Raw genomic sequence first — 13,577 nt, forward strand, 5'->3', positions numbered from 1 at the left:
TCCTATTGGCGTAATAATAGCACAGAATACGGCAAGGCTTTTCCTTAAACATATATTCTGTCGGCGCGGGTTTCCTAATACTATTATATCAGACCGTAGTAAGTAGTAGGTTACTACCTTCTAGAAGAAACTCTATAAGATGCTCCGCATAAATCGTAAGCTAAGTTCTTCGTATTACCTAGAAACTGATAGACAGTCAGAACGTACTAACTAGGCGATAGAACAGTATCTCCGTATATTTACTAACGAGGCATAGGATGACTAGGCAGAATAGCTATGCCTTGCTTAGTTCGCGATTAACAATCACCTGTCTAAGACTACTAGTGTGTCGCCGTTCTACGCTACCTTAGGATACAACCCTAAGTTTATAGAGCGAGTTGACCTGAACGCTAGAAAGGAGGGAGGACTGACCACTCTCTAGCGACTAGATACGCGATCAGTAGAAACCTTTATACGTCGAATTTGCGAGCTTTATAAACACCTTTAAGAGAATATACGAATGTTATAAGCTCTCTAAGTAGAGGTAGCAAACCGCTACCGAAGCATTCCTCTAGACTATAAGGTAGGTGATTAGGTATATCTTAGTACTAAGAACATCCGTACGACTCGACTATCTAAGAAGCTAGATAGGAGATATGCCGGCCCTTACTAGATCACGGAAGTTATGCCGGCTAGACTCTCTTATCGACTGAAACTATTAGACGCTCTAGTAGGACTTAATAACTGCTTCTATACCTTACTACTATAACGAGCCGACCACCCCGATTTCCTACTACTAGAAGGGCAGTATCTGGCGCCGCTACTACCGATAACTATCGAACCTAACACTACCGAGGCTGATATAGCAGCCGATATAGTAGCAGCACCTACGTATATATACGAGGTGGAAAAGATCCTTAATATATACACCCGTAAGCGGGTAGGTAAGGTAAAGAAGGGGCATAAGCGTAAAGTAGATATATAGTATAAGGTGAAATGGGCTGGATATTAGAACAAGGAGGATAGTAAGACCTAGTAACCTATAGAGGACATACTTAAACACGTAGCCGCCGCTATTATAGACTTTCACTATAACCGGCCGGAGTTGTCTACGCCTATAGGCTTCGTAGCTCTATCTAACTAGTCCCTACTAGCTACTAAGATACTCGGGCTTAACTCGATTAGGGTCATTCCGAAAGACACCGCTACGAATAAGTCGCCTCGAGCCTTGCCTCTAATAGAATCTGCTCCGTATATATTCGATACTCGAGTAGAGCCTATAGAGCCTATAATAATACCTAACTTTGGTTATAAGGATTATACGCGAGTACGAGCCGAAGACAGACTTAGATCTAGGGCAAGCTAGCTAACTAGGCAATATGTTTCTCGAAGGAAGCCGGTCGAGGATAGTCTTAATAGAGCGAATGCGATGTTATCGGATAACGATAGGGTACTAGAGGATAATTCGGCGTTCGCGCGATTATAGAGCTCGATAGGCAAGTGGCCTTATAAGGTGAATAACGCTTAGAGGACTAAGGCGTGTTTTGGGAGGGGGGTACTGTCACGGGTAGCCCGCGACCCCTTACTATAGCTACGTCGGCCCGGCTGAACCGCGGACCTTCTATATCGGGTTAGCGCGGCTTGGCTTTACTTTATAACTTCGCCGCGCCTCGCGCTCCTCTTTCGTAGCTTTATAGAACAACAACTATCTCATTCGGACCCTATAGTACGCGCGCCCTTATATATACGATAGTAATGTCGTCGTATAGTATTATTCGTTATCCGTAAGGTCTATTTCCGTACTAACCTACTATGTCTCCTAAGCCTATATCTCGCTATCCGGCTAGCCCTAGCGCCGCTAGGGCGCCCTAAAGATTCGTATTTAGCCTAGTTCGTTAGCGGCCCGGTTAAGGTGTCGAGGCCTACCGGGAGGTAGATACGTTTACGGTTAGGTTCCCTTATTCGTCTCTTCTACCCTCTTCCTTTTACTCGGCTCGAAGCCCTTATATACGGTAGGTCCCTCCTACTATCGTTAGGGGTACCTAGCTAGTATAGAGATCCTTACTTATCTCGCTCGTTCTTATACTACTATTCTAGCTAGGTATTAGCTTGAATACGCTAGGTGCCTTCTCCCGTAGTATACGTACCTACTCTCCTTTTTGGGCATTCCCTTCCCTAGTATAGGCCTACGTAGTAAGGACACCTTAGGGTCTTCTCCCCGTATTTTAGGGCTATATGACCGTACTATTAGTATTAGAAGCATTATAGTACCCTATAGCTACTCTAATAGATCTCCGTGTCTATTCTCTCGTAGTTCTAGAATAGCCTATTGTCTAGTATCTAGTTAGCTTGTTCCGCTGTCTCTACCTAAATAATAAGCGATAAATGCGTCTTTTCTCGGCCTACTATCTTATATAGCTATACCGCCTTCGTTAGTCGTACTCCTAGGGAGGTGTTCTAGTTCTATACTTAGAGGTAGGGAAGGTCTTCGACCTTAAATGTCCTAGGGACCCCGTAGGCGATAACGGTATACTATTAGTAGGAGACTCGTACCGACTTCGCGACTTTAGTAGTCCACTCCTTATAGGTCTCTAGCTTTCGTCTATTAGACTCTTATACGGTAAAGAGTCTTACTACGCCTATTGCCTCTACCCTCGCCCTAACTACCTTCTTTTAGCCGATTCTGTCGACAATCTCCTTACTTATTAGGGCTACGATTTCTTATTTCTCCGCCGGATTAGTAATATATAGGCGTACCGCCTTACTTGCCCTTAGAGGGGGTTAATTCTTACCTACTACTACTATTGCCTATATAGTTAGTCTCTAGGCTACCTTCTATATTACTTATTAGATTGTCTTCGGGATTTAGTATAATAGCGCTTTTAGTACTCCCAGTAGCTATACTATAGTGTTCTTATATATCCGGGCTAGGTGTTCGTTATCCCCTAGCAAGTTTTCTGCCTCCGTATATAGGGTCGTCTACGCTATATTGTTTTTCGTTAGCCTCTACTTTCTATATAGTAGGCCTTAGCTTATGTCCTAGGTTTTTTCTTAGTTTGTTCCCCGGTTTAACTCTTAGTATAGAATGTTCGTAAGGCTATAGCTCTCGTTAGTTACTATCCTTCGCTACTATTCGGGGTCGCGCTTCCTAATTAGGCAGTTGGCCTCCGTAACTAGGTAATTCTAGGGTCTGCCTTTAGGGGAAAGGGACCTTAGTTTTAGGGTTTTTTATACTACGATTACGCCGCCGCTAGCGTAGGCGGGTCGCTACTACTTAAGTAGATTGCTCGTCTTAATAAGGGCTGTCGATTAAATAGTCCTCGTCGATAGCTTAGTCGACTTTAATTAGTCCTTAGGTAGTTCTTCCTTATATTATTAGTAATATATAGATAGATAGATATTTCATTAAGCTGTTGTAGTGCCCTTTAGCCTATATAGCTATACTATCTTGTTTTCGTATATATAGAGGGGAAACCGTATTAGTAAAAACCCCTCCTCCTTCCCGCCTATCTTTTCCTCCTAGTTGTTATCTTAATTTTCCCTTGTTAGGGGTACGCTAGTGTTATAGGCCTACCCTAATGTCTACCCTATCTGCCACCCCCTAGCTTCCGCCTCTTGTCTATCTACTCCTCCGTCTCGCTAGCGAGGCTAAACTACTAGAGGTATCCCTACTATAGTATCTACCGAGAGATTCGGCGAATATTGCCTTTGTCCCTAACGATTGACTTGTAGTCTCTCCTTCCCGCTTAGTGCCTCCAATTTCCCCTACCTCTCGCCTACTACGGGTATCGTAGTAGTATATGTTCTAGGTTTTGCGATAGGTAGCTATACTAGTAGGCTAGGCTATAGATGTCTAGTACGCGTCTTCTAAACAGGTAGGCCCTTAACCTAATGTGTTCGGACCTAATTTGGATCGCTATGCTTGCCTCGGCCCTTGTTAGGTCCCTATATAGCTAGTAATTGTGTCTCTAGAAGGCTCGGAGCGCTATCGGGCCTATTGTCTTAGGGGGCTTCTTTTTCTAGTCCTACTCCTATAGGTAGCTCGCTATCTATTCCGCTAGGCTTTAGGTCTTAGCCTTGCTCCCGCCGGCCTAGCGAGTCCTACGCTCCTCCTCTTTTTGTGCTAGCCATTCGGTGCTTGTCTATATAGCCGTAAAGGTAGTAAGGTCATCCTCTTTTTAGCTTGTCCTATGTCCGGCCCCTCTCCGGTAGTGGCTTTCTATCTTATTCTTTACCTCCTAGATCGTAGTTTGTACTAGGTAACCTATCGTCCTTACCGCGTATTAAATTCTTATTCCCCGGATATACTGGCCGATTAGTAATGTTCCTGTCTCTATTTCTACCGTGCTTATTAACGTTATCTTGTATACGCCTAGTACCCTACGTAGGTTACCTACCTATGTCCTATTTAGGGGTTGCTCTATCCGTTTCGGGATCGGCTTACCTACGCCTCCTATTCCCTAAATCTGTGCCCCGTATAGCATAGCTAGTCTAACGATCGCCTTATACATTACTCTTACCTTATTAAATGTTGCTCCCTATATAGATGCTATAAGTCTCTTTATCGAGGCTTCGTTAACTTGTACTCGACTCTAGGCTTTCTTAACCTATACATTCTAGCTTAGCTTCGGGTCGAGCCAGATCCCTAGTACTCGTAGCTCCGCTAATAGCTTTGTCTCGTAGCCTTAGATTCTTACCGCCGCCTTTATATTATAGTGTGTTCTCGCTTTACTAAAGTGTATAAGTTAGTACTTTTTAGGGGCGAACTAGGCACTATACTTCTTTGCCCACTCCTTACATTTCTTATACCTATCTTCGAGGAGGCGACAGTTCTCTTCTGTCGAGTCTGACTAGGCTAGGATGTTTATATCGTCCACGAACCCCGATACTAAGGTTTGCGGAGAGGTAAGTAGGGGGATTAGATTAGACATAAATATCAGAAACAGGATAGGGGAGAGAGTAGATCCCTAAGGTATTCTAGTCTCTACCTTTACCGGGTCGGACGTGTACCTTCCTAGGACTAGGTATGTCGTCCGTTCCTAGAGAAAGGAGTAGACGAACGTCGTTACCTACTAGGGGATGCCTTTTTACTATAGGATATATATTAGCCTTTGGTATAAGACGTTGTCGAAGGCTCCTACGATATCGAGGGTAAGGAAGGAATCGTATTTAGTAAGCTAGCTACGAGATAAGGTAACAAGTCTTAACCGCGATTTCCTACTTATCTAGTACTACCGTATAGCCTCGTTTCGAGAGGTTAGCCCGGAGTAAAAGCTTCCCTCTACGCCCTCCCTCCCTGTTTACTCCTTAAGCCAATATCTACCTCTATAGGCCTAAGCCCTTTAGTGCTCTCTATTAACCGACATGCGTATCCGTCCTCTCGGGCTATATAGATAGTGTTAGCCGTCGCTACTAGTGTACACTACGCCCTAGGTTTTAACGCCCTTCGCGTTACCGTAGCCTATCTCTAGAAAGCGGCCGTCTATACCTCGTAGGTTTGCTCGGGGCACACACTACGCCGGGTAGCGTACTCCTTACGTTTCTACCTACTAACTAATATAAAGTTCCTTATTACCCTGCCCTCGATCCTCCCCGATTATAGAACTAATCCACTTGTATTATACGTCTTTTCCCCGTCCTAATAGCCGTCTTTTTCCTTGCTTAGGCTATCGTCTTTTCCTCGTCGCAATCTACTATATTAGACTAGGTACGTTGTGTAGCGGGACAGGTAGTACCTTAGGCAAAACCCTCGTTCCTATACCGGGTGTTTAATAGGCCCTTATAGGCTTCGTGTTAGGAACCGCTGTACGTTATCCCAACCGGGCTTGGATCTTTGCAATGATGTCTCTGACTCGTTGAGAAGGTAGTGGTCCCAAACAGTATATGGTGTATACTTGAAATGAGTTGAGCACGAGGCTCCTATCTACTTGCAAAAGAGCGTCGTCTATATAGTGCCGTGTCTTGGCGTAACTGATCAAACTGATCAGACTGATCACTGAGCATACTGATCAGACTGATCACTGAGTCATACTGATCAGACTGAGCGCTCAGTTGCCAAGGTCTCTGAGCTGATCAGTTTCGGATTCTCCCACTAGTGTCTAGGCATCGATTGGTTGGCTGGAGCTTCCCCATACCGATCCGTAACACCATCCCCCTTCTAGCTTAGTTCCGTCCCGGAACTTCTCACATAAGCCCGCTGTTCTTCATCGTTTGCCTGGGCATCGCAATGTCTCCTCCTTCCATTTCTTCCAAAAGTTCCCTCCGTCGACAAGCCCTTGCTGTCGACATACAACGATCCGGTATCGAGATGGCCCCCTGCCATCACTGTCGGTCCGCTCGAGTCGCTGCCACCGAGCAGCGCCCAAAATGTGTCGTTTCGCCCCGGTCGGGAAAATGCTCGGAGTGTGTGAGGAAGGGTTACTCTGATTGCGACGTGACCTTATCCGCACCCGAGTGGACGAAGTTTCGCGACGTTCGTGATGGCCTCCAGCGAGACCTCGAGCGTGCGGAGGAGAAGGAGGTGGAGCTTCTCCATCAGCAGGCCGAGCTCGCTCAGCGCATTATTCGCCAAAAGGCGAAGAAGATCCGTCTTCGCAAACAGCTTCGCCTCGCGTCCGGCAAGGCCGACGACGCCGTAGCGAAGGAGCTCGAAGATCTCGAGGCGGCGGAGGAGGAAGAAGTGGAGGAGTCTGCTGGGGTGGAGACCGCGTCGTCGTACAAGGAATTCGATCCTTGGCAGATGTCGGTCCAGGATTGGAACCAGCTGTGCGATCCTTCTTTTCCTTGGGTCGTGCCTCCTCTGGCCTCATCGTCGTAAGTTATTGTTCCAGTAGTCTTTTATCCGTTGCTGTTGTTGACTTCTGTGTCCTAGGTCATCAAATCAAGAAGCCGCTGTTTGATGCCTTTGTCGTCAGGTCGTTTCTGCTAGGCAGATTTCGAGAAGAAATCCTCGCATTCCTGGTACGTCTTTGTCGCTGTCGCCCGATCCATCGCATTGAACTCGCGGCTGACAACATTCTTCTTTGGACAGTCTCTAGCATAGTGGCCTTTCTTTCCACATGCATAGCAAGTTAGATCTCTTGTTAACTGCTTGCTTCGTCCGCGCCTTTCCGTGGCGTCGAGTTCCATTGGATCTCCATAATCAGGGTCGTGACTTCTGGCCTTGAAGCCCCCTCTTCCGCCTCTCGCGGGTCTCTGGAATCCAGGCTGTACGAATCGGTCGTACTTCAATTCCTGGAGTCTCTCGTCGATTTCCTTTGCAGCCTTGACCATCGCGGCCAAGCTGGTGAGACTGGAGTTTCGAGATAATTCGGCTTTGACGTTGTCCTTCAAGCCTAGGTAGAACTGGGAACGAAACGCTGCGTCGTTCCACTCGAGGTCGGCGGCATATCCTTGGAACTCAGAGGCGTATACGGCGACTGAGGTGTTTTGTCGGAGTTGTCGGATATGTCGGTCGGCATGAACCTCCTCGTTAGGTACCCCGTAGAGATCATTCAGTTTGATCTCGAACTCATCGTAGTCGGCAAATATCTTCCGGGTTTCTGTCTTCGGGTTGTCTCCTTCGTCCTGGTTGTTGAGCCAGTCTTTGAGGTATGGTCTGAATCCCCGGGCTGCCCTGCCCCTTAGGAAGGATGCGGCGTACAAGACCTTAGAGGCCTCGCCATTAAACTGTTGGGCGTTGAAGTAGAGGTACAGCTGAACCTGCAGCTGAAAAGCCTCCAGCTTCCCTTGTGTCCCATCGAACGTCTCCGGTGGTGACACCTTAGGTGCCTTGGTGAACTCGTGCATGCTGTTCGAGCTTGCAGAGGGTGTTGATCGTTTTCCGCTTCCAGTAATCGACATTTCGCTCATTCGTTCCGTGATGCCAGTTGACTGTGGCTGTTGTCGTGACGGACTCCGGGTAGCGTCTCTCCCAGACATATACAAAGGGCCCTGGTGGTGGTGCTCAAAGTTGTTAGGAACCGCTGTACGTTATCCCAACCGGGCTTGGATCTTTGCAATGATGTCTCTGACTCGTTGAGAAGGTAGTGGTCCCAAACAGTATATGGTGTATACTTGAAATGAGTTGAGCACGAGGCTCCTATCTACTTGCAAAAGAGCGTCGTCTATATAGTGCCGTGTCTTGGCGTAACTGATCAAACTGATCAGACTGATCACTGAGCATACTGATCAGACTGATCACTGAGTCATACTGATCAGACTGAGCGCTCAGTTGCCAAGGTCTCTGAGCTGATCAGTTTCGGATTCTCCCACTAGTGTCTAGGCATCGATTGGTTGGCTGGAGCTTCCCCATACCGATCCGTAACACTTCGTCGCGTGTCTACCTACCTACCGTATTGCCCGCTAGTAAACACTAGATTGTTTCGTAGTCCGCTCGACGCCGTCGTATAGTCCGCTTAGTTGTTGTTCTATAGTCCGCTCGTCTAATGTTCGTCGCTTAGCCCGCTTAGTTTACGGTCTCCGGAGGTGAAAATTCTGTACTTATACTAGAGGTGTCCTATCGAGCGTATAGGCCACGGTTCCGCGCCCTTCTTATACGTAGAAAGAAGAGGGACTCGCTCCCGACACGAGTACACGCTCGTCGGATAGTTTTTATACCCGTTTTACTAGTAGTCCTCTATTCGCCGCGGCTTCGCCTACGTTACGCGCCCGTCGCGCCTACGACGCTCTAGCGTAAGAATACTTAGCTCTCTCGTAGCTAGACAAGAGGTTCGTAGCCGACACTACGTATAGGTAATTCTCGTCGTCGACTATTAGTAATATATAGGCGTACCGCCTTACTTGCCTTCGGAGGGGGTTAATTCTTACCTACTACTACTATTGCCTATATAGTTAGTCTCTAGGCTGCCTTCTATATTACTTGTTAGATTGTCTTCGGGATTTAGTATAATAGCGCTTTTAGCACTCCTAGTAGCTATACTATAGTGTTCTTATATATCCGGGCTAGGTGTTCGTTATCCCCTAGCAAGTTTTCCGCCTCCGTATATAGGGTCGTCTACGCTATATTGTTTTTCGTTAGCCTCTACTTTCTATATAGTAGGCCTTAGCTTATGTCCTAGGTTTTTTCTTAGTTTGTTCCCCGGTTTAACTCTTAGTATAGAATGTTCGTAAGGCTATAGCTCTCGTTAGTTGCTATCCTTCGCTACTATTCGGGGTCGCGCTTCCTAATTAGGCAGTTGGCCTCCGTAACTAGGTAATTCTAGGGTCTGCCTTTAGGGGAAAGGGACCTTAGTTTTAGGGTTCTTTATACTACGATTACGCCGTCGCTAGCGTAGGCGGGTCGCTACTACTTAAGTAGATTGCTCGTCTTAATAAGGGCTATCGAATAAATAGTCCTCGTCGGTGTTCCCGTCTAGGTATATCGAGCTAATACTAAGTTAGATATATAGATATTATAGTAGAAGTAACGCGTATATAGAGGCGTATTCTATAGATAGCTATAGGTTGCTTATTTTAGACGGCTATAAGAGCTATTTAAACTAGGGTTTTAAGGACTACTATCTAGACTATAAGATCCTTACGCTCTATATACCGGCGTATTCGTCGTATATCCTATAGCCTCTTAACGTAGTTTGTTTTACGCCGTTAAAGCTAAAGTACTTATAACGCGTATAGGACTTAGCGCGTTACCTCGTCTTCTATATTAATAAAGAAACCTTCCTTCCGGCGTTCAAAGACGCCTTTTTCGACGTATTTACCGCGTTAAACTATAAGAAGGCCTTTAAGGCTATAGGGTTAGTTCCTATTAACGCGTAAGATAATATTACGGAAAGCTAAACAGAATATAGCATTATACTAGAGGCTTACTACGTCTATATAGGGGGCGGACTTTTAGTAGTTATAACTTCTATATACGGCTATTATACGGCCAGTCCTTACCTATAGTAGCTAAGTATAGTCCTTAGGCGAGAGGGCCTGCCTATCGAAGGGACTCGTCGCGCCGCTAGCGAAGATCCAAAACTAATGCCTAAGGAAGGTTACCGGGGTATATAAGTCGATACTAATAAGGATGCTTAAGTACGAGACCGCTATACCGCCGATCGACCTATATATCTAGGGACTACGGACCTCCTACTTAGGCAAGTGGGCATAGTACCTAGTATAGAAGGTCGTCGCTAGTATAGTCGTAAAGGCCCGCGAATTAGTACTAGCGTATAAGGGTATTCGACCCGGAAACGAGCCGAACTACCGGGTAAGGGACGAATAGCTAGTAATATAATAGGAGGGTAAGAGATCGTTTATAGAGTAACTATAGAAGGAGAGGTAGAACAACTAGGTTATAGGGTATAGTAGACGCCCTTAGCTAGTAGGACAACCTAAGGAATAGTTAGCTACAAAATCCGCGGTTAAGTACCCCCCGAAGCTTATCTACTACCGCCTTACGAGGGTATAGAGTAGTATAGTAACCTAACTACGGAGCGAACATATCGGCCTCTAGGGGTACCTATTATAGAGGAAGGTTCTAGAATATACGAATACTAGCTATCCCTACGGCTATTACTCCTAGAATATATAGTACGTACTCCTCGTCTATCCGAGGTAGTCGCTAGGAAGGGGGGAGTAGATAGTAAAGGTAAGGAACCGGACGATTCGGGTACTTCTTAATAACGTTAAGAACCTACGGCGTATTACGAACTAGATACTAGAGAAGGGCTAGCTAGAATAGTACCGCCTAGTAGGAGTAGTATAGGAAGAGAGGATACGACGTAGCGCGACGAGACCGGCTAGGAGCGGGGGCTAACGGGGTAGTAATATAGACTATATATATTTAGAGGGAAACCTAATCTAGATAAGGAGAGGTCGGGGCGGGAAGGGTTTTCACCTATTCGGGTCTCCCTTTATATATAATAATAGATATATACCTATATAGGCCGAATAGGGTCCTAGAATAGGGGAAAAACAAATCTATCTATCTATTAACGAGTAATTAGTACTTGATCGCCTTGATATAAGCCTACGAACTCTACTAGGACTACCCCTACCTTAGACGACATTATAGTAGTCTTAAACTCCGAGCAATTTAAAGGAGTTTACGTCGTGATCTAAGCTTATATACGACGCTATACTAAGCAACTCTAAAACAGCTTATAATAGCTTCTCTCAGCTTATAAAAGGCGGCGAAGTAATACTATAAGAGAATACGCTTCTTAGAGCTTGTAACTCTAAGCTTAAACGATAAGTTAAGATTCTTATAAAGCGTCGATCTCGTAAATAAAAGCGTCTCTAGTACGGCGGGGTCTTAGAGTATAGAGTTGGCTCGTTATAGGTAGTCGTCGAGTTGTCAAAGGCTATAGAATAGTTAAAGAAGAGTCGTAGGTTAGAGGGTACGAAAGAGGGCTAGCTAAGTAGACGGCGGTATAGTAACTACGGTCGGACTAGCTATAACGTACGAACGTGCTAGGAAGAGAAAGAGAACAATTCTGAATCGGATGAGAGTATTGAGTTCACTAGTTCCCTAATTAATAGTAGTGAAAACGATTAATAAAGAATGCGAGTTAGTCGTGCCAAGACAAAACTCCCAGCTCACTAGTGCTTTACGTTACCTATAGCTAGCTAGTACTTCTATGTACTATCATATTTACTAGGCCTTGATTTATATGATGACAAAGCTTTCTTCCATAACTATAGTATGGCATTGGGCAGCACTATCGAAACGTGGGCCAGGGCAAAGATACACCAGACAAGCCATGTTGTATATCTGCTGTCGGTCTGTTACTTTGATTTCATTGCCACAGTCTTACCGCTGCCGGTACTACAAAGACCTGTGTCAAGGACATTACGAGCTTGGCACCGACGACAATGAGAGACGTTTCCGGCGTTTACGTTGCTCCGATCGCTAGCGCCACTCTTAAAGATATGCCCTCCCAACAACATGCAGAGCCGTTCTCGTGACGCTCGCCGCGAGCCGTCTCCGCTGCGCACATATGCCCCATCTCAGCACTTCAATAGTAGTCGATAACGTAGCAAAGGATGGCGTAAACCCCAACCGGCTTGGTACCAAGATTCAAGTCGTACGTTTCGTTGAACGGTACACCGACCGGGATGGTGCCCTCCTTGTTACCATAGGCACGGCACTGGACGGCAAAGATGTCGACATTCCAAGCATCACCGGCGAAACGAAGGCTGGTCAGAAAAGCCTCAGTCCCTTCCAGGGCAACCAAGAGCTTGTTGATGTTGGCGGCAGTGACAGCACAGGCTTTTGGATCTGCTGGACTGGAGCCGCAGATTTCGATGGCGACGCCCATGCGCGGTGGCTACGGAGACGATGAGCAAGGGCCCATGTAGTGCTATGGACTGTACTCACTTCTGCGGCAGCCCGGAAGGCTGCGGACGAGACGGCCAAAGAGGCGGCGAATAGTGCTGCGAGCTTGGAAATGTACATTTTGCTACTCTGTAGACTTTTCTCGATCTGTTGATGCGTAGATGTTGGTCTTGTCGCGAGGTCGTCTGGTAACGGGACAGACTTTCCCGGAGGAGCACTCCACAGATATATCGCTGGTCTAGCAGAGCCGCTCGACGTTCCATCTTGCCTGGTTTCATCGTCTCCCTGGTGGTCGTGCTGATCGCAAATTAAACCACCGGGGCCTCGTTCAAAGCGGTACACTGATGTCGGTCTCCTGCTTCAGATAGATTCTGTGACTGGTGGGTTTCGTCGGCCGGGAAGGTAGTGACTTAGCAAAAGATGGCAAACTTGATGCTGTAGCATAATCAAGCTACATTTCGCTTTGCAAATCATGGGCCCTTGCAATGCAGCATCGGCGTACTGTGGGTGACTGCGCATGACCACGTACGATGGTCGTAGCCAAGTAGGGTTCACAATGGGCACAAACATTTGTGTGCTGCGCTAATGGGCCTGTCATATTGTACACTGCAGTTACCAAGACGGCAGTTTTGTGATGTGATTCCGCGCGTTGTTAGTACCCTGCGGAGTCTTAAAGCGAGCATAAGGCAGAAGGCTTCGAGCACGAGCGCTGGCCGAGAGAAGAGCAGGGACTTCCAACATGGAAGCTGTCACACAGGGTCGGTAGCAGTGACAGAATGTAGTCGGTGACAAACACTGCGTGCTGTGCTCGCATGTAGGGCTCGATTTGTCAGGGCGACACCATTTCTGTTGCTTTGCAGCAATGCTTGGCGATGTTCCCGCGGATCACAGTGCCATCTTCCCAAACAATGATGTTTTGCAGCGAAGGCCGCGGACGCTGCGATGGTTGGTGATGCGGTGCCTCTGGTAGAAGCGATGGTATACTCAGTCGACCTCGGACCTGCATAGCCCAAGGCCGGAAGCAACAATGAGCCATTACTGGCACAGTCGACTGCTGAACCACAGCTCGTGAGTTAGAACGCTTGCAAGAATACCGGACCCAGCTAGGATTCTCGTCGTCGCGCATCTTCGCAACATTTTGTATCTGCCCAATATCTAGGGGCAGTACCATCGGACAGTGCCCTCGGGAAGGCTATTGATTGCCCATTAATTTTGAAAATGTGCTGTTGGCGGTTGTGAACCTCCAAGAGTAAGCGCAGCGGTGTGAAGCTCTATTGACTAGCCCGGCCTTCGAGGAGGGCGTGAAACACACGCCCGACTTACTATCCGAGTTTAG

General features: G+C 46.8%; 1 protein-coding gene across 1 annotated transcript; it reads right to left on the reverse strand.

Moving 5' to 3' along the window:
* Positions 1–11,921: 11,921 nt before the first annotated feature.
* On the reverse strand, positions 11,922–12,361 carry CLAFUR5_08460 (uncharacterized protein; the record flags this gene model as incomplete). Its single annotated transcript, XM_047907608.1, has 2 exons — positions 11,922–12,233; positions 12,284–12,361. 2 exons carry the CDS (start codon positions 12,359–12,361, stop codon positions 11,922–11,924), a joined length of 390 nt encoding a protein of 129 aa, XP_047759675.1.
* Between the last annotated feature and the right edge of the window lie 1,216 nt (positions 12,362–13,577).

This window comes from Fulvia fulva, chromosome 3 (assembly GCF_020509005.1).
Source record: "Fulvia fulva chromosome 3, complete sequence".
In the NCBI taxonomy this organism is placed as follows: Eukaryota; Fungi; Ascomycota; class Dothideomycetes; order Mycosphaerellales; family Mycosphaerellaceae; genus Fulvia; species Fulvia fulva.